This window comes from Schistocerca piceifrons, chromosome 2, assembly GCF_021461385.2.
Source record: "Schistocerca piceifrons isolate TAMUIC-IGC-003096 chromosome 2, iqSchPice1.1, whole genome shotgun sequence".
In the NCBI taxonomy this organism is placed as follows: Eukaryota; Metazoa; Arthropoda; class Insecta; order Orthoptera; family Acrididae; genus Schistocerca; species Schistocerca piceifrons.
In genome coordinates, this window is record NC_060139.1 from 452888231 (window position 1) to 452909492 (window position 21262).

Genomic DNA, 21262 nt, shown 5'->3' on the forward strand with positions numbered 1-21262 from the left:
AGATCCGTTAATCGGGCAGGTAGGTCAGAAAATTTAAAAAGGGAAATGGATAGGTTAAAGTTGGATATAGTGGGAATTAATGAAGTTCAGTGGCACCTGGAACAAGACTTCTGGTCAGGTGAATACTGAGTTATAAATACAAAATCAAATAGAGGAAATGCTGGAGTAGATTTAATAATGAATAAAAAAAAAAGGAGAGCAGGTAAGATACTACAAATGGCATAGTGGATGCATTATTGTGGCCAAGATACACCGAAGCCCACGCCTACTACAGTAGTACAAGTTTATATGCCAACTAGCTCTGCAGATGACTAAGAGATTGATGAAATTTGTGATGACATAAAAGAAATTATTCAGATAGTGAAGGGAGACGAAAATTCAATAGTCATGGGTGATTGGAATTCGACAGTAGGAAAAGGAAGAGAAGGAAATATAGTAGGTGAATATGGATTGGGAGTAAGAAATGAAAGAGGAAGCTGCCTGGGAGAATTTTGCACAGAGCATAACTTAATCATAGCTAACACTTGGCTCAATAATCATAGAAGAAGGTTGTATACATGGAAGAAGCCTGGAGATACTGGAAGGTGTCAGATAGATTATATAGTGCTAAGACAGAGATTTAGGAACAAAGTTTTCAATTGTATGGCATTTCCAGGGTCAGGTGTGGACTGTGACCACAATCTATTGGTTATGAACTGTAGATTAAAACTGAAGAAACTGCAAAAAGGTGGGAATTTAAGGAGATGGGTCCTGGATAAACTGACTAAACCAGAGGTTGTACAGTGTTTCAGGGAGAGCATAAGGGAATGATTGACACGAATGGGGGAAAGAAATACAGTAGAGGAAGAATGGGTAGCTTTGAGGAATGAAATACTGAAGGCAGCGGAGGATCAAGTACATAAAAAGACGAGGGCTAATAGGAATACTAGAGTAATAGAAGAAATATTGAATTTAATTGATAAAGGAGAAAATACAAAAATGCGCTAAATGAAGCAGGCAAAAATGGAATAGAAACGTCTCAAAAACGAGATCGACTGGAAGTGCAAAATGGCTAAGCGGGGATGGCTAGAGGACAAATGTAAGGATGTAGAGGCATATATCACTAGGGGTAAGATAGGTACGGCCTACAGGAAAATTAGAGAGACCTTTGGAGAAAAGAGAACCACCTGTATGAATATCAAGAGCTCAGATGGAATCCCAGTTCTAAGCAAGGAAGGGAAAGCAGAAAGGTGGAAGGAGTATATAGAGGGTCTATACAAGGGCGATGTACTTGGGCAATGTTACAGATATGGAAGTGGACGTAGATGAAGATGAAATGGGAGATGTCATACTGCGTGAATAGTAGTAGTAGTAGTAGTAGTAGTAGGTAAAAAGACGAGGGCTAATAGAAATACTTGAGTAATAGAAGAAATATTGAATTTAATTGATGAAAATACAAAAATGCACTAAATGAAGCAGGCAAAAAGGAATACAAACGTCTCAAAAATGAGATAGACAGGAAGTGCAAAATGGCTAAGCAGGGATGGCTATAGGACAAATGTAAGGATGTAGAGGCATATATCACTAGGGGTAAGATAGGTACGGCCTACAGGAAAATTAGAGAGAACTTTGGAAAACCAAAGTCGAAACAAGGCCTCGGGAGTAGACAACATTCCATTAGAACTACTGACAGCCTTGGGAGAGCCAGTCCTGACAAAAGTCTACCATCTGGTGAGCAAGATGTATGAGGCAGGCGAAATACCCTCAGACTTCAAGAAGAATATAATAATTCCAATCCCAAAGAAAGCAGGCGTTGACAGATGTGAAAATCACCGAACTGTCAGTTTAATTAGTCGTGGCTGGAAAATACTAATGCGTATTCTTTACAGACGAATGGAAAAACTGGTAGAAGCCAACCTCGGGGAAGATCAGTTTGGATTCTGTAGAAATATGGGAACACGTGAGGCAATACTGATCCTATCACTTACTTTAGAAGCTAGATTAAGAAGAGGCAAACCTACATTTCTAGCATTTGTAGACTTAGAGAAAGCTTTTGACAATGTTGACTGGAATACTCTCTTTCAAATTCTGAAGGTGGCAGGGGTAAAATACAGGGACCGATCAGATGGCAGTTATGAGAGTCGAGGGACATGAAAGGGAAGCAGTGGTTGGGAATGGAGTGAGACAGGTTTGTAGCCCCTCCCCGATGTTGATCAATCTGTATATTGAGCAAGCAGTAAAGGAAACAAAAGAAAAATTCGGGGTAGGTATTAAAATCCATGGAGAAGAAATAAAAACTTTGAGGTTCACCGATGGCATCGTAATTCTGTCAGAGACAGCAAAGGACTTGGAAGAGCAGTTGAATGGAATGGACAGTGTCTTGAAAGGGGGATACAAGATGAACATCAACAAAAGCAAAACGAGGATAATGGAATGTAGTCGAATTAAGTCGGGTGATGCTGAGTGAATTAGATTGGGAAATGAGACACTTCAAGTACTAAAGGAGTTTTGCTATCTGGGGAGCAAAATAACTGATGACGGTCAAAGTAGAGAGGATATAAAATGTAGACTGGCAATGGCAAGGAAAGTGTTTCTGAAGAAGAGAAATTTGTTAACATCGAGTATTGATTTAAGTGTCAGGAAGTTGTTTCTGAAAGTATTTGTATGGAGTGTAGCCATGTATGGAAGTGAAACATGGACGATAAATAGTTTGGACAAGAAGAGAATAGAAGCTTTCGAAATGTGGTGCTGCAGAAGAATGCTGAAGATTAGATGGGTAGATCACATAACTAATGAGTAGGTACTGAATAGGATTGGTGAGAAGTGGAGTTTGTGGCACAACTTGACTAGAAGAAGGGATCGGTTGGTAGGACATGTTCTGAGGCATCAAGGGATCACGAGTTTAGTATTGGAGGGTAAAAATCGTAGAGGGAGACCAAGAGATGAATACACTAAGCAGATTCAGAAGGATGTAGACTGCAGTACGTACTGGGAGATGAAGAAGCTTGCACAGGATAGAGTAGCATGGAGAGCTGCATCAAACCAGTCTCAGGACTGAAGACCACAACAACAACATGTGGATATTGTGTACTGCTCGTGCATTGTGTTTAAGTGGGAGGAGTCTGTGTGGAACACCAGAAGTGTTGAAACTATTGTCTTAACTTTCCTCTCTTTTTTTTTTTATTAATCCAGCCCTGAAACTTTTTGGTCTGACAGGGTACTGGAAATTATGACTCACATGAGAGATTGTGCAGCAAATAAAAAATTCTCTATTACATGGAAATACAGCAAATTGGACACCAGACCCTGAGACACTCAAAGTTAAAATACAATTTCTGGGTTTTTACAGTCAAAAAGACTCCATGGAATGAACACTGGCAACAAATATTTCCTTCTATGACTGTCACTAGGAACTGAGTTTCTATGCACCTGTTGTTATGATGAGGGCAGGGTGTAAAGGAAGTCCTTTTAAGACCAGCCAAAGACCTGTTAACAGAAACAGTGGTAATCATTGTGTGACACTTACAATACAAGAAGTTTCAAGAAGCTAAGATCCATTCTGAATTGTCCTGGTAACTGTGAAAGACATCTGGAATATAATCCTGGAATTCACAGAAAAGGAAAAATGTGTACGATAGTAGCTGTGCTACCATCGGGTGTTGACAAGAAAGTTAAACTGCTGGAACCAGTATGTCCGACCCGATGAACTGCAAGTGTACAATATTTGAAACATTTCATGGAAAACTATAACCATGTCCAGAAAACAGTGATTGAAGTATTGAATGCATAGAGCTCAATTAGAGATGAAATATGATCACTCCTGCAGGGTTATGTGATGTGGATCATAAATTCTGAGACTTGGTGATATTTAAGTCATTATTGAAGTTTTTGGATTATGTGAAGATCTGGCCAGATCTGTACATAATCCAGATCTTAATGCAGCTGGACAGATGATGTTTTTAAAAGCAGCTCTTGCAAATCTTAAGACTTCAGAAGCATTTGATAAGCTTTTAGAGAAAACCACAGATTATTTTGAGAACCTAAATCTGAAAGATCCAGATATCTCTCACCCAAGAAAAAATCAATAACATTGAAGCACACAGAAACGTCTTCTCTTCCTGAGGAATTATTTCATGAACAGAGATTTAAGAAATTTGTTTTTGAAGTTCTTGATCTATTTTTGAATGAAATTGATCAAAGATTCTATGAAGAGGATCTAAAGAGACTAACTAGTTTTGAAGAGAGACTTGTTACATTCCTCCAAACAAATCCTCCATCTGCACAATATTTGGAAGAGAGACACAGGGCACATTGTAACTTGTACAACCTTCATGCACAGCTCGAAATGCTGTGAACCACGAAGATAATTGTGCAATCATGAAATGTATCCACTATTTGAGACAACATACTGCTGAATGTGGTAGGTTTATAAAGAATGGTTTTAGAAAATCATTCGCATGATTATTCTGATTATGATCTATCATTAGCATCCTCTGAGAGGTCATTTGCTGTCTTGTGATGACTTAAAACTTGCCTCAGATTTTTAACTATGACAGAGTCAAGACTCACCCAAATACTCCTTCATGTTCATCAAGAGAAGCCTATGAAAATCAGTTCTGTGGATGTCAGGAAAGAATTTTGTCGCCCAGATTATTGGGGAGGAAAACTTAGGTCCAGAAAAAGTAAAATCTTTGGAGTCCAAAAAGAAGCCCTCCCAATTTTCAAAGAAATAACATTTTTCTTTTTTTCCATTAAGATGCAATGCACAGTGTCTCTTTATAATAATAATAATGTTATTGTTATTACTTCTTTACTGTGGTGGACACTCAGTCTGCACTGTTCATAGGTGGCCACAGAGAAAGCTGTAAGTAATGTATTCCCAGCTATGTGATGCCTTTTGCAAAGTCAAAGGAACAAAATGGTTACTAAGAAGCATGACTTGTGAAACAGAACAAATATTTACAACATTTAATATTGATGAATTATTTTTGTCCATAGAACGACATAGCAGTATCTGCCTATCATCATCTCACACTATAAAGATACATATTTGGTCCATGGTTTTGTTGAAAGATGTATGAATCACATTAGGTGATACCAGTGAATAGCTTTGCTTTGCCTCCCTCCTAAAACATAGTTTGCTTTCCACTAGTAGTTTGTGTTGTTTTGCAAGAAAGTAAACACAATTCTTATAAACAAAAGTAACCTGTTCTTGTTCGCAAATGAGGATGTGGATTGATAGAGGAAAGGTAAATCAAAATTAATCAACGAATGAAGTGTCGATATCTCTATTTAATATCTGGACACATTTTTGATCTCGGAATTTGGCAGCAGTATATACATGCACTGCATGGAATCAAAATGTTACAATGTCAAAGAAATGTAGTTGAAATTGCAAGAGTAAGTTCAGGCAGATATGAAAGGAACGTATAGTATCCAGTAAAAGAATCTCTTCATGCTGCCGTAATGGATACTGGAAAATGTTACCGTCTGTACCTCGTAATCACTGAACTTACCTACTGATCAAAATCTTCAGTGTGACATATGTTGTGTCACAAGGACTGGGGCAACACTTCTCAGTCTGTGTGGGACATTTTATGCTTAATTGCACGCAATATTATGATACATTGTTAATAATTCCTTAAAGAATGGAAAATCCAGGATGGAATATAACAGTATTTTGAAAGTAAAGTTGCTACTCACCATATAGCGGAGATGCTGAGTCACAGATGGGCGCAACAGAAAGACTGTCACAAATAAGCATTCAGCCAGCAAGGCCTTTGACAGAAACACACACACGCGCGCGCACACACACACACACACACACACACACACACACACACACACGTGCGTAAGAGCAACTCGCACACACATGACTACAGTCTCTGGCAGCTGAAGCCACACTCCAAGAAACAGCACTGATGCATGATGGGAATGGCGACTGGCTGACACTAAGGAGGAGGTTGAGGCAGGGAGGGGAAGGGATAATAGGATAGGGCCGGGGACAGTGAAGTGCTGCTGGGGAGTGTGCAGGGACGAAATGGAGAAAGGGTCTATGTGCAGTTGGGAGGTTAGATGGAAGGAAGGGAAGGAGGTGGAGGGGGTAGCAGAAAAGGAGATAAATAAAAACACTGGGTGCAATGGTGGAATGAGGCTTCTGTTGTGCTGGAATGGGAACAGAAAGAGGGCTGGATTGGTGAGGGCAATGACTAACGAAGGTTGAGAATAGGAGTTTCACAGGAACATACGATATATTGCAAGGAAAGTTCCCACCTGTGCAATTCAGAAAAGCTGCTGTTGGCGGGAAGGATCGATACAGTGCAGGCTGTGAAGCTGCCATTCAAATGAAGGATGTCGTGTTGGGCAGTATGCTCTGCAACAGGATAGTCCACTTGTTCTTTGCCACAGTTTGTCGGTGACTATTCATGCGGGCAGACAGCTTGTTGGTTGTCATGCCCACATAGAATGCAGTACACTGGTTGCAGCTTAGCTTGTAATTCAGGTGACTGGTTTCATAGGTAGCCCTGCCTTTGATGGGACTGGTGGTGATTGTGACCGGACTGTTTACGTGGTGATGGGAGGATGTATGGGACAGGTCTTGCATCTAGGTCTATTACAGGGAGGTAGGGGGTTTGGAGCAGGGGTTGTGTAGGGATGGACAAGTGTATTGTGTAGGTTAAGTGGATGGAGTAGTACCAATATGGGAGGGCCGGGGATGATAGTGGATACGACATCTCTCATTTCAGGCACAGCAAGAGGTAGTCAAAATCCTGGCAGAGAATGTAATTCAGTTGCTTTAGTCCTGGGTGGTAATAAGTTACAAGGGGATCGTTCCTCTGTGGCCGCACAGTGAGACAAAAACTGGTGGGAGACTGGAAAGTGAAGGCATAGGAGGTACATTTTTGTACAAGGTTGGGAGGATAATTATGGTCTGTGAAGGCTTCAGTTAGACGGTCAGAATATTTTGAGAGGGGCTGCTCATCAGTGTAGATGCGGCAACAACGGGTGGCTAGGCTGTACGGAAGGGACTTCTTGGTATAAAACGGGTGGTAGCTGTTGAACTGGAGGTATTGCTGGTGGTTAGTAGGTTTGATGTGACAGAGGTACTGATGTAACAATCTTTGAGGTGGAGGCCAACATCACTACACAACCCCTGCTCCCAGCTCTCTACCTCTTGTCTCATATCCCTGTAGTAGACTTACATCCTCCCATCACAACCTACTCCAGTGCAGTCACAAACATCACCTATCCCATCAATGTCTGGGCTACCTGTGAAACCAGTCATGTGATCTACGAGCTAAGCTGTACCCACTGACCCACTGTACTGCTTTCTACGTGGGCACAACAACTAACAAGCTGTCTGTCTGCATGCATGAATGGCCACTGACAAACTGTGGCCATGACACAAGTGGACCACCCTGTTACAGAGCATGCTGCCCAACACAACATCCTTCATTTCAGTGACTGCTTCACAGCCTGTGCCATATGGATGCTTCTCACCAACACCAGCTTCTCTGAATTGCGCAGGTGGGAACTTACCCTGCAATATATCCTACGTTCCTGTAAAACTCCTGTTCTCAACTTTTGTTAGTCATTGGCCTTAATAATCCAGCCCCCTTCCTGTTACCATTCAGCACTACACAGGCCTCATTCCACCATTGCACCCAGTGTTTTTATTTCTTTCTTTTTCTGCTACACCCTTTTCCTCTTTCTAACCTCCCGACTGCTCTTAGTACCCTGCCCTCTCTCCACGTTGTCCCTGTGCGCTCCCCAGCAGCACTTCACTGTCCCCGGCCCTACCCTACTATCTCTCCCCCTGCCCCAGCCTCCTCATTAGCCCCACCCAGTCGCCACTCCCATCATGCACTACTTCTGCTGCTGCTGCTGCTGCTCACAGTGTGGCTTCAGTTGCCAGAAACTGCAGTTGTATGTGCGAATTTGTGTGTGTGTGTGTGTGTGTGTGTGTGTGTGTGTGTGTGTCCTTCATCTATTTTTGACGAAGGCCTTACTGGCTGAAAACTTAGTTTTTTGTTGTGCCCATCTTTGACTCAGCATCTCCACTATATGGTGAGTAGCAACTTTCCTTTCATAATATTGTTAATTTCTTAAAGGTTTAGAACTGGATTTGTCATGGTGGAAGTTAATTGGCTACCCATACATATTGCAACATGGATTTTCTAAAGCACTTATGGAATGAGAGTTTTCAACTTCGTTTTATGCATAGGTTTATGTATAGAATTTATCTGTTGACTGTATATATTTAGACTTATTTTGTTTGTATTGTATTGTCTGGTGGATTGCATGCATCTCTGTAAAGTGTTTTTTTGTGTAAACAATAAGTGTTTCACTTTTGTAACAGGGTACTCCAATGAAAAGCATTGAGGATGATCCGAGTATCACACCAGGGTCCGTTGTGCGCTCTCCACTATCATTACCGGTAATAAAAGATGAAATTTTCACTGGAGGCAGCAAAACCTCTCCTACTGTCAGTTCATCAATGGATACACCTGTACCACCTCTCAGCCTTTCCTCATCTACGTGGACGTTTAATCCTGCTCCACCAACGAGGTATGGCATTTATTTTGATCCTTAAATTTTTTTTTTATGTCATAGTTTTGAAATACTACAAATGCAGTTTTCTGATTCTGATAGTATTGTGTACTATGAGAAGCCACGTAAGAAAATAATGTTTAGAGTAATCTTTGTAGCAGGTAACTTGTCCTAATGAATTCTTTGATTCAAAATTTGTTGTGGATGAAGAGTTTCTCCTCAAATGTTATTTACTGCCTTCTCTGGAGAAACAGCTTGCATATTGCAACCTTGTGAAGATACTTTGTTACTGAAGAAGAAGTGAATTAATAATATAAATGGATAAAAATTTAAGTACAAGAAAATGTACCGAGCAGATATGTAGCAAGTCAATATACTGGGTGATCAAAAAGTCAGTATAAATTTGTAAAATTAATAAACCACGGAATAATGTAGATAGAGAGGTAAAAATTGACACACATGCTTGGAATGACATGGGGTTTTATTAGAACCAAAAAGAAATACAAAGTCCACAAAATGTCCGTCAGACGCGTGATTGATCTCTTGCGCGCGTCGTTTGGTGGTGATTGTGTGCTCAACCGCCACTTTCGTCATAGTTGGCCTCCCAGGTCCCCAGACCTCAGTCCATGCGATTATTGGCTTTGGGGTTACCTTAAGTCGCAAGTGTATCGTGATCGACAGACATCTCTAGGGATGCTGAAAGACAACATCTGACGCCAATGCCTCAGCATAACTCCGGACATGCTTAACAGTGCTGTTCACAACATTATTCCTCGGCTACAGCTACTTTTCAGGAATGATGGTGGATGTATTGAGCATTTCCTGTGAAGAACATCATCTTTGCTTTGTCTTACTTTGTTGTGCTAATTATTGCTATTCTGATCAGATGAAGCGCCATCTGTCTGACATTTTTTGAACTTTCGTATTTTTTTGGTTGTAATAAAACCCCATGTCATTCCAACCATGTGTGTCAATTTGTACCTCTCTATCTACATTATTCCGTGATTTATTCAGTTTTCAAATTTATACTGACTTTTTGATAACCCGGTGCTTTGAAACTTAAGTGCGAAAGTTGCCTTTCATCCTTAATGGTGACCACAGGAGTGTAGTTTGGGTGTCCGTGTAGTCGTGTCAGTCTGTCTAGGTGTGTGTGTGTGTGTGTGTGTGTGTGTGTGTGTGTGTGTGTGTTTCCCGTATTTTACTTATACTGATAGTTCGTTAGTTCTTAGATTTATTCACTTGTTTTTTTGGCTCCTTTCTTTTGGTGAATGCAGCATCAATATTTCCTACAGTCATTTCTTGTTAGGTTTATCTGCAGTCTCTCTCATCGATTTTTATTTTGATTCCATTACATTTCTCATTGAACATAATTATTTATAATAAGTGTTCTGCATAATCTATGATTCACTCTAATTGCTTGACGAAATTAAAACTTTTTATGGCTGGTAGCCTACCCCTTACAAATCAGCTATTGTAGCATAACATTCAACATTATGTTCAGCATAATAAGTTGACCCTTGGCCATGAGGTTTCATTTTGCCACTCTGCCTTCACTAGGTGTCAAGAATATAAACTTTTATTATGGATGTGTCTCATTAAATAATATTTCATTGTATACGCATTATTTCATATTGTTTGTGTATTCTTGGCCTATTGATATTTGTCTGGGATTCGCTTTCTCTAAGTGAAGTTCTCTCTCTGTGCTAATTGCTACCCCAAATTTGGCAACAGAAAGGTACTGTTTCAATAAATCGTTGTGCAGTGTGCTTGTTGTACATGAGTGATATCCCGGGACACTCGTAAATGGCCCATGAAGTCACCTTCTGATGGAGGCATTAACACATTCTTTGTGTTAAGATGAATATTATTATGCCTACATTACTCTGAATATTAAACCTTAGTGTGGACATGCAGTCTGCAGCGAACATCTACTGTTGCAAGTTTTGGTGTGTGGTTTTCTTACCACAATGTGACCCCCTCTCACCCACATCTTCAGAGTTGTTGGGGTGCTCAGTGATGTTCATAGTGTAAATAGTTCCAATATTTCAGCTCTCCTTTCTTCCATTACTAACACCATCCAAAATATGTCTGTGCATAGACTTTTCTTCTCATTATAAAAATAGATCTTTCGTCGTACAGTTTGACAGTAGTACTTACAAGGGAACCTCCCCATCGCACCCCCCTCAGCTTTAGTTATAAGTTGGCACAGTGGATAGGCCTTGAAAAACTGAACACAGATCATTCGAGAAAACAGGAAGAATTTGTGTGGAACTATGAAAAAAAAAAGAAAAAAAAGCAAAATATACAAACTTAGTAGTCCATGCGCAAGATAGGCAACATCAAGGATAGTGTGAGCTCAGGAGCACCGTGGTCCCGTGGTTAGCGTGCGCAGCTGCGGAACGAGACGTCCTTGGTTCAAGTCTTCCCTCGAGTGAAAAGTTTAATTTTTTATTTTCGCAAAGTTATGATCTGTCAATTCGTTCACTAACGTCTCTGTTCACTGTAATAAGTTTAGTGTCTGTGTTTTGTGACCGCACTGCAAAACTGAGCGATTAGCAGACGAAAGGACGTGCCTCTCCAACGGGAACCGAAAGCATTTGATCACAAGGTCATAGGTCAACAGATTCCTCCACAGGAAAGCACGTCTGATATTTTCTATATGACACTGGTTACGGCATGTGCGTCACATGACAGGAATATGTTGTCGACTCACCTAACTTTTACACTTGGCGAATGGGTAAAAAGATTCTTCTACCTTGTCCAATTTAGGTTTTCATGTGGATGTGGTAATCACTCCTAAAAAAGTGATGAAAACATAAGGGTTTGTCACATAAACTGAAATAAAAAATTAAACTTTTCACTCGAGGGAAGACTTGAACCAAGGACCTCTCGTTCCGCAGCTGCGCGCGCTAACCGCGGGACCACGGTGCTCCTGAGCTCACACTATCCTTGATGATGTTGCCTATCTTGCGCATGGACTACTCAGTTTGTATATTTCGCTTATTTTTTTTTTTTCATACTTCCACACAACTTCTTCCTGTTTTCTTGATTGATCTGTGTTCAGTTTTTCGAGGCCTATCCACTGTGCCAACTTATAACTAAATCTTAGGGGGGTGCGATGGGGAGGTTCCCTTGTTAGTGTGTTCACTGTTTCAAAACATTCCCATACTTTCTGTTAACAAAGCTGTATGTTAACAAAGAAAAATACAGAAATCAGTTCCCAGTCATTGCATTTGTTTACAGTATAAACCTAATTAGCGCGAACTCGTTCAAGACTAACTTCCTGTTAACATGAAAGAAATATTGTCTCTGGCAGGAATACATTAGTTCTTATAGGAATTTTATTGGTCAACACAGATTTCGGTTAAAGCAAATTATGAACTTTTTTTCAGCCTCTAGCGTATTTAAATTTTTTTGTAATGCAAACTTCTGATGTTCAGTATTTTTAATTATTAATTTTTTTCTGAAATGAATTCAAGAAATGTAATTACAAAGCTAACTTCTTCCCACAGTTGACTTGTTTCTAAAGTATTGTAGATCAGCAGCTGTGATTATAACCTCAAGAATCGGCTTGTGGGGTACATTTAAATAAATTCATTAATGCATTTAGAAATGTGTTTGATGCCAGGTGTCCTTTTAGTCATAGCCAAATTGTTAGACAGCACAAAAAACATGTCAAAGAGGAAACAGACGGCTCTAAATGCACAGGTAAAACATAAGATTCTATATGAAGTGGACTGTTGTCAAAAGAAAAGAGAGAGCGAGAGAGAGAGAGAGAGAGAGAGAGAGAGAGAGAGAAAAGAAAACCAATTGCAGAGTAGTTTCGAATTCCCAAATCCAATTTATCTACAATAATTAAGAATCGAGGAAAAATCATTAATGCTGCCTCATCAGGCTCCAGGAACAAATATAAATGACTTTGTAGCACTAAGAATGAAGACATCAAAATGTTACTACTAGAATGGTTCAGTCGTGTGTGTATCTAACATACCTTTAAGTGGCCATATGATTCTGTCAAAAGCAAATTAGATTGCCAGAAATATAGGGATCAGAAACTTCAGTTCTGCTGGTTGGATATATCAGTTCCAAAACGAGACATTTGGTGTTGTCTGTTCAAATTTCTAATGAAGCAAATAAAGTTGAGGAAGAAAGTGCAAACAAGCTGGTTGCTTGAATTCGACCGAGTGAGGGAAAAGTATGTGTTCAGCATGGACGAAACTGAACTCTTCTACAAACTTTTTCCAGATTGCAGCCAGGAGATAAAACGTGATAAATGTCCCGGTGGAGCAAACAGAAAATAACTTGTAATGGTTGCCCTTGTATATAATGTGGATGGCTTTAAAAAGTTTTGTCTCTGGGTTTTCGCTAAGTCGAAGAAACTGTGTTGTTATAAAAACATGTATATGATCACTTGACTTTGCATTTGCTCTCACCTTAAGAAAGCTCAGATCGACGGCACATCATTTCGCAAGTGGCTTCTCCATTTAAACAGTTTTATGGTTGCTCAAAACAGACATCTTCTTCTTACATGGACAGATGTACTGCCCATACCGTATGGGATCTGAACCTAACCAACATAAAGGTTCAGTTTTTTCCCACCAACTGTGACAAGCCGCCTTCAGCTCTTGAATCAAGACATTATTTCTCCCAAGAAGAGCACTTATCACAAGCAAAATGTAAAAGCTGCCACCCATGCTGCTGAAAATAGTACTTCAACCACAAATTGGAATCTGCTTGATGCAATAAAAGCCATCACAGCAGCCTGGAACCCCAAGTCGCTGCAAGATGTGCAGAAGTGCCTTAACAGAGCATGAACACATGGCAGCACTTAAAAGTTGGACGATGCCATTTCAAGTAGTGAGTGGATAGCTTTGTGAGATGTTGCAAACTAAGGGATTAGTTTTGAGGAATTCATTAGTCACTACTGGACTTACAGATGTTATAATTACAATTGGTTGTGAAATTACAAGATATATTGTGGGGAAGGTGAAACAAAGATTGCGCTGTGTTGGCAGAACACTTAGAAGGTTCGACAAACCCACCAAAGAGACAGCCTACATTACGCTTGTCCATCCTCTTCTGGAGTATTGCTGTGTGGTGTGGGATCCTTGCCAGGTGGGATTGACGGGGGACATCGAGAGGGTGCAAAGAAGGGCAGCTTGTTTCGTGTTATCGCGCAATAGGGGTGAGAGTGTCACTGATATAATACTCGAGCTGGGGTGACAGTCACTGAAACAAAGGCGGTTTTCTTTGTGGTGAGATTTATTTATGAAATTTCGATTACCAACTTTCTCTTCCGAATGCGAAAATATTTTGTTGACACCCACCTACGTAGGGAGAAACGATCATCATAATAAAATAACAGAAATCACAGCTCGAATGGAAAGATTTAGGTGTTCCTGTTTCCCACGCACCATTCAAGATTGGAATGGTAGAGTAATAGTATGAAAATGGTTCAATAAACCCTCTGCCAGGCACTTAAGTGTGAATTGCAGCGTAACCATGTAGACGTAGATGAGTTATTTTCATTCCCATGAATATGATTGAACCATTCTTGAATTTCTTCCAAGAAATTAGTGTAGTTTGTCAGTACTTGTACTTTTAGAGTCACTTATACTGTTATAAGTCTACAGCAATATAAAGTGACTGTGACTGTAGTGTATTACGCATAGCTGCACTACTGTTCATATATGCATATTAAAATCTGTGTTTTTCACTTAACACAATTTTTTTAAAAATGAACTCTTCATTTTTCTTCGGATTTGTGTTAACAAGGTTATATACTGTATTACATACAAGAACAAAGATGAGGTGACTTACCGAACGAAAGCACTGGCAGGTCGATAGACACACAAACAAACACAAACATACACACAAAATTCAAGCTTTCGCAACAAACTGTTGCCTCATCAGGAAAGAGGGAAGGAGAGGGGAAGACGAAAGGAAGTGGGTTTTAAGGGAGAGGGTAAGGAGTCATTCCAATCCCGGGAGCGGAAAGACTTACCTTAGGGGGAAAAAAAAGGACAGGTATACACTCGCACACACGCACATATCCATCCACACATACAGACACAAGCAGACATATTTAAAGACCATTTAAATATGTCTGCTTGTGTCTGTATGGGTGGATGGATATGTGCGTGTGTGCAAGTGTATACCTGTCCTTTTTTTCCCCCTAAGGTAAGTCTTTCCGCTCCCGGGATTGGAATGACTCCTTACCCTCTCCCTTAAAACCCACTTCCTTTCGTCTTCCCCTCTCCTTCCCTCTTTCCTGATGAGGCAACAGTTTGTTGCGAAAGCTTGAATTTTGTGTGTATGTTTGTGTTTGTTTGTGTGTCTATCGACCTGCCAGCGCTTTCGTTCGGTAAGTCACCTCATCTTTGTTTTTATATATAATTTTTCCCACGTGGAATGTTTCCTTCTATTATATTGGTATTACATACAAGATTATGTATATATTTAATTTTCACTTGATAACAAAATGCAGCTATGCAGACACATTGTATGTGCCTAGTTGTGGTGTCTTCTTATTTGTTTGGATGATAAACATAACCCATGTCATTTAAATAGAAAAATGGAGTCACGTTCCACAAAAGCCCAACTGTCAAAGCACTCTACCAATGCCTAGAAAATGAAACAAGTTGAATAGTGTGCTAACTAGTAACCTAGTAAAAGCAAATCTTCAACTAAAATACAGCTTCAAATTATAAAACCTAAAATTTAATTTACTAATCACAATCATTGTTTTATTTCATAACCACTTTCACTTCATTACTGACATCTTGTTACAGTTCCATGGGAAAATTGGGAGGTGGTGGTGGAGCAGGTGCTGGAAGTGGCAGCAAGGGTGGTTGGGGTGAACCACCTCCCTCTGGGGGCGTCGTTACTGGTGAGTTGTGGGGAGCCCCTTCTGGCGGAATGGCAGCAGCCAGCAAAGCACGAGGACCACCACCTGGCCTGGCAGGTACTGGTGCAGGCGTTGCTGTAGGAAAGAGCAATGGCTGGGGAGGCCTCAGTGGTTCTGTTGCCACAAATGCTGCTGGCACTGGTGGCACAGGACGCTCTTCTTGGGGCATTCAGACTCCTGCATGGGGCTCCACATGGTTGCTGCTCAGGAATCTCACACCACAGGTATAAAAAGTGCCTGTTTTGACACAGTATGGGTATTCAGAAATTGATACTATTTGATAAATATTTTAATTAAATTATTTGGATTGCATAGAGTGTTTCAGAGGGTCTACAGTTACTTGTTAAAGGAATTAAAAAGTAATATAAGAAAGCAATGTGGAGCCATGCTGCAGTACACACACACATACAGAGAGAGAGAGAGAGAGAGAGAGAGAGAGAGAGGGGGGGGGGGGGGGATATGATATGTGGCTTGATTTGCAAAATAACGTGTATACTAGTGATGGAGAAACTGTGTGTGTGTGTGTGTGTGTGTGTGTGTGTGTGTAATTCAGTTAAGGATGAACTGTTTGTAATTTCACTCGTTTCAAATATACATTAAGCAATGTAATAACCATTGTCGCATAGTGATTGTTACACTTTGCATTGGGCACCAGTTGACTTAATTTTATAAAAACGGTAAGCTCTTTTTGATTGATTCAGTTTTGATTTTTTAGAAAATTATATGAAAACAGTGGTAAGAGATGGAGAAATCAGCACGAAACAATTTCATGCACTGCTGAAGTTGTGCAATTGAAAGCAATAACTCTTCTACACATTTTGATCCTCCACTTAAAATTATTACATCCGCCAGATTGCTCTTCACTTTCCCATGAAATCTGTTCCAAATTGTTATAAATGTTCTTACTTATGGGATACTCTACATTGCCTCTCCATAACATCGGAAGAATAGGACCTTTCACCAGGTCACCAACATGTTTGCCAACAGTGGTCATCCCGAATAGTTCAGAATTAAGATTCACCAGTGAACGCAATGCAATGCAATGCAGCTTGTCAACAGTCCGTGCTTCCCTGTTACAGCTTCACTCAAAATGCAACCATTTGCGTTTTGGTGTTAACAAAGCCTATACATGGGACAGTAATTCCCTAGTCAGGCTGCTACTAGTCTTTGACCAATGGTGTGGGATGACACAGAATGTGCAGGGAATCCATCACTTGTAATTGTATGTCAAAATGTTGATCATAAGAGTGCTTACCTTCTCTCCTCCACTACACCCCCCCCCCCCCCCCCCCCCCCCCTCCACCCTGTTTCTTTCACAATGATCACTCAACATCTGATGCTGTTCACAACTCTTATTTATATTACTTAAAACACCTGCCCAGTACCCGGTACAAGTTGCGGCGCAGGAATTCCAAGTGCTGTCATAAACTACTCGTTAAGAAGTATAATATTATGTAAAAGGTTTTAACACAGTAACACAAGTATTTACAGTTAGAAACTCTAGCTAAAGATACCTGTCATATGTGTGTTATGTGTTCTTACGTGTGCATGTGTATCCTCTTTGAGGAAGGCTTTGGCCAAAAGCTAAATGTGTAACAAATTTTTTGTCATGCCTGTCTGGAAATCAGTGTGTTGTCTTTACATTGAGTAGCAATCTATCCTTATAATATTTTGATTCAAAGTGATTGTAATTTTTCTCATAATACATCAGGACGTTCTAGTCACTTTCAACATTTTTTGCCTTAGAATCATGTTTAGGAAGAATGTACTTGAAGTGAACTGAATGGCGCTTTTTCTAAGAAAACAAGAAATGTAAACATGGGTGACTAGTAGAATACTATACACAATTAAGAAAGAAGTATTCTTATTGCTGATGAGAGAAATAATTCGTGACAAACTGAAATGAAATATCTGCTTTAGTGTTCATATACTGATATTAATCAAGAACAGTTTTGAAAAAGATTTTTAAACTTCTTTTAGAACATACGTCTTTCATGGTTTTGCAGAAAGAAGCATAAATTCTAGACCAAAATATGTACACTTCGTTATAAATTCTTAGGAATGACACAGTCTTTCTAGTTTGCCTCAGTTGGAGAGCGTGTTTTGAAAGATTTTGAAGTGGTTTTCAAAAGTCTCCGGATTTTGAAGAAATAGTAAAGATCTGATGTAACATAGGGATGCTGTGTGCTTGATTCTAGCTAATGTAGTGAAACGGGCAAAGAGCCGAAAGCCAGACTGAACACTACAGTGCTTTGCTACTTCTGGTGCTATGGAAATCTACTCAGGGTGAACATTAATAAAACCAGTAAACTACAGGGACAGATTCCTGACTGGAAACTGAGGAAAAAAGGTCCTCTGAACATGGGTCCAGAAATGCATTGTTACCATGGTAGATGGAGCTGATGAATGAAAGTTCCTCTGACCATGTGCATATGTTCCCTATGTGTTGCAGGCTGTGTGATTGACGCAGTGTACTGTAAGTGGCAGAATGATCCGGTATTCGTGTCAGAAGAAGCCGAGTTGGTGTTTATGTTCGGCCAAGCAGCTGGAAATGGTCAAGAGACAGGATGGCTACACCAAAACAAGTACCTTCACAGACACCCACATTACACAATATTTCAACTCCCTGCATATTCGTCTATCTGAAACATCCCATGGTCACACAAACACCCAAAAAGGGCTGTTGCGTGATGTGGTTGGTCTCTGTGAGAGTACGTGTTTTCGTATAACTGTGCTGCCTCTTGACCATTTCCATCTGCTTGGCTGTACACAAACACTATTACGGCTTGTTATCGACATGTATACCTGACCATTCTGCTGCTAACATTATGCTGTGTCAATCTCGCAGTCTGCAACATGCAAGGAATACATGGCATATGGTCAAAGGCATTTTCATTGTCTGCACCACCTACTGCAACAACAATGCATTTCTAGACACATGTTCACAAGACCTTTTTCTCTCATCAGTCAGGAATCTGTCCCTGCAATTTGTCTGTCTTATTAATGTTACCCTGTGTATATCCTCTTGCTGTCTACTTACATGCAGGGTAGGGCAAGGTGGAGCCATTGGGTTTTCATATAGATTGTAGTTCAACATTTGAAAATCATGTTAATGCTTAACCAACTGAACAATTTCATAATAATCAAAAAGTTTTCCACATGTACATTTTTCAAGAGGCATAAATAAATTAAAGTCGGAGGATGGTGAACTCTTCAAATAAAATTTACATTCCAGCAATCATACTTCAAATCCTTCAGTTCTACTGTTGTCATGGCATCTATGTAGGAAGCTTCTTTGTGCTGACTTCCACCAGCTATCATTGTTTTGAAAGGTAATCAGTAAGTATAATTTCTTATGCATCCCAGAAACCATTGGCAGTAGTCTTTCCTGCAAATGAAATTAATTTCGCCTGTTTTTGTAAGTGGGTACTGTCTTCCATCTACTGCTTGGCTTGCAGTTGTAATTATGGTGTAAAGTAGTGGGCCCACATCTGATCCACAGTAAGAAATCAGCCCACAAAACCAGTTTCAGACCACAGATCAGTTTGATGACTGTACAACATCCACCAATATAACTATAGCAGAGTTGATTGATATCAATTGTATCATAGTTCAGTGCAAGAATTTTTCACCTTGTCCTCATTTATTCAGATTGTCCTTAAATGTTAGCACATAGTATTATAAAGTTGCTTTTTAACATTGCCTCATCAGCTATGGGTCATTCCACGTCAAATTGTGCAGGTTATATCACCCACCAGGTTAGATTTTAATGGAACTTTGCACATTTGCTTATACGTATAACATAAGAACTTGTGCAAAATCTTTCTACTCTCAGACTAAAACTTTTCTATGTCAAATTTTAAATGTAGTAGTATTCTGATAAGTGGGCTCTGCAAGAATGTCAGTGCAAAATGGCACTTATCTACGTAAATGCCCATAACTCGAGCGGTTATGAAGTTTTTGATTTGGAATTTAAAGTTAAACATGTACTAAACAGACATGTGATAATTTAAGCAGTAAAGTTACAAAGAGCAATACAAAAAAGTTTAACTTCTGTCACTTTCCAGTTTCTGGAAAAAGTGCAGACACATTGAAAACTGCTTAGATCACATTCCTCCAACCTGGTGGGAACTTATTATTGGTCTTAAATAATTCCCAATACAGTTCACATTGTAATAAAATAAAATTATTAATGGTTTTCTACCAGTGGACACACAAATAAATCTGAAATCACAATACTTTTTGTGGTGGTGGAAAAAAATAATTCTAAGATAGATCGTTCATACCTGACACCACCTGCTTCAGATTTTCACGAAACTTTTTCTACTTGGTATTTCCTTCACGGCAATAGTCAATGAAAAATTTCTCCGCGTACTTCATGTAGTCTGAGGGCATAAAGTGGAAATTTTTTTTACAAACATAAATGTTGCAACTGGATTTTATTTGGATTGCACTGCTTCAGACAAAAATAACAATGATAATCATAATAATATCAGAAAGTATCTTGTTTTCAACACATCACTGTCATATTTCCCCGGATGTCACAGAAGGGGTGTATCTTTATTGGAAAAAAATTAATAATTGTTCGTGTAGCTCGGTACGGGATTTTGTTGAAGTTTCGAGAACATACCTTCACCGAGGAGTCAACAGTATATTGCTCCCTCCTACGTATATCTTGCGAAGAGACCATGAGAATAAAATCAGAGAGATTAGAGCCCACACAGAGGCATACCGACAATCTTTCTTTCCACGAACAATACGAGACTGGAATAGAAGGGAGAACCGATAGAGATACTCCGCCACACACCGTAATGTGGCTTGTGGAGTATAGATGTAGATGTAGATTTATGGGAATATAGAAAATTAACTTAAGCTGCCATTGTCCAAACGATGATTCTTAAGTATGTAAAACACTTTTTGACAGCAGATACAAGATTTATTTTTATTGAAACTCTGATATTTTTTTAAAAAAGAAGAAAAAAGCAGCAGCACCCTGAGTTTTGATAGATGTTGGATGTTCATTTAATATATATCACATCATTGTTCAGATTATATTCTGTTAACTTCATATATTTTTCATTAAAGTAATACATTCAACCTAATGATGTTGATTTAGGTACACCAACAGCACAGAAAATGTTTTCCAAATACACAAAATAAGAGACTTCCTTCTCAGGCCAAAAGAATGACAATGCTGGTCCAGGGGGGTGGAGAAATAGTAGTTAAACGCCGCCTTCCCTGTCATCACATACAGCTGCTACAAAGGAATTTTGTTGAGAACGAGTGCATGTCCATTGTGGGACATTTTCATTGAATGAAAAAAATCAAGGAAGGCTTTTCAGAAGAAGTTACTCATCTAATCTCTAAAGAATCACAAAAAAGTGGTTTGTTATGGTGAAAATTCCTCCTACGTGGTATTGTGCGGGTTGTCAAAAATCTCTTCTCGAGATTTTTGCGTAGGAAATCTACATTGACTTTCTTTAAGAAGGGAAAAAAATATGTCAATATTAGCATAGCAGAAATCGTAAACACCAGATGCAGTTGTTGTTTGCGCATCATCCACTAGTTGAAGGGTAACTCTTCTCAGTATATGTTTTATAGTTCCTCTCAAACTGTCACACACTGATTTACAGTTGCTAGTAGCAAAAAAGAAATGCTCAGCCTCAGTAGAAAAATAGTTTTGGTGCTCCTACAAATTTTTAAAGCTTTTTCTGTGTTAATGTTTGGATTCTTTCTAAATGCTGACTGTGTCATTTGCTCCTGGTAACATTTGAGTATATTCATCATTTTGGTAGAAATTGGTGATAATCTTGAACACTTCATCAG

The 21262-nt window shown here is 39.5% G+C and overlaps 1 protein-coding gene across 1 annotated transcript in view; it reads left to right on the top strand.

Annotated features, from left to right (window-relative positions):
* LOC124774893 (protein Gawky) overlaps positions 1–21262 on the top strand; it is a 277306-nt gene that overhangs the window by 234322 nt on the left and 21722 nt on the right. The window contains exons 21-22 of the mRNA XM_047249552.1: positions 8339–8547; positions 15321–15660. Coding sequence (XP_047105508.1) covers positions 8339–8547; positions 15321–15660 — 549 coding nt within the window. The remainder of the gene's footprint in view (positions 1–8338; positions 8548–15320; positions 15661–21262) is intronic.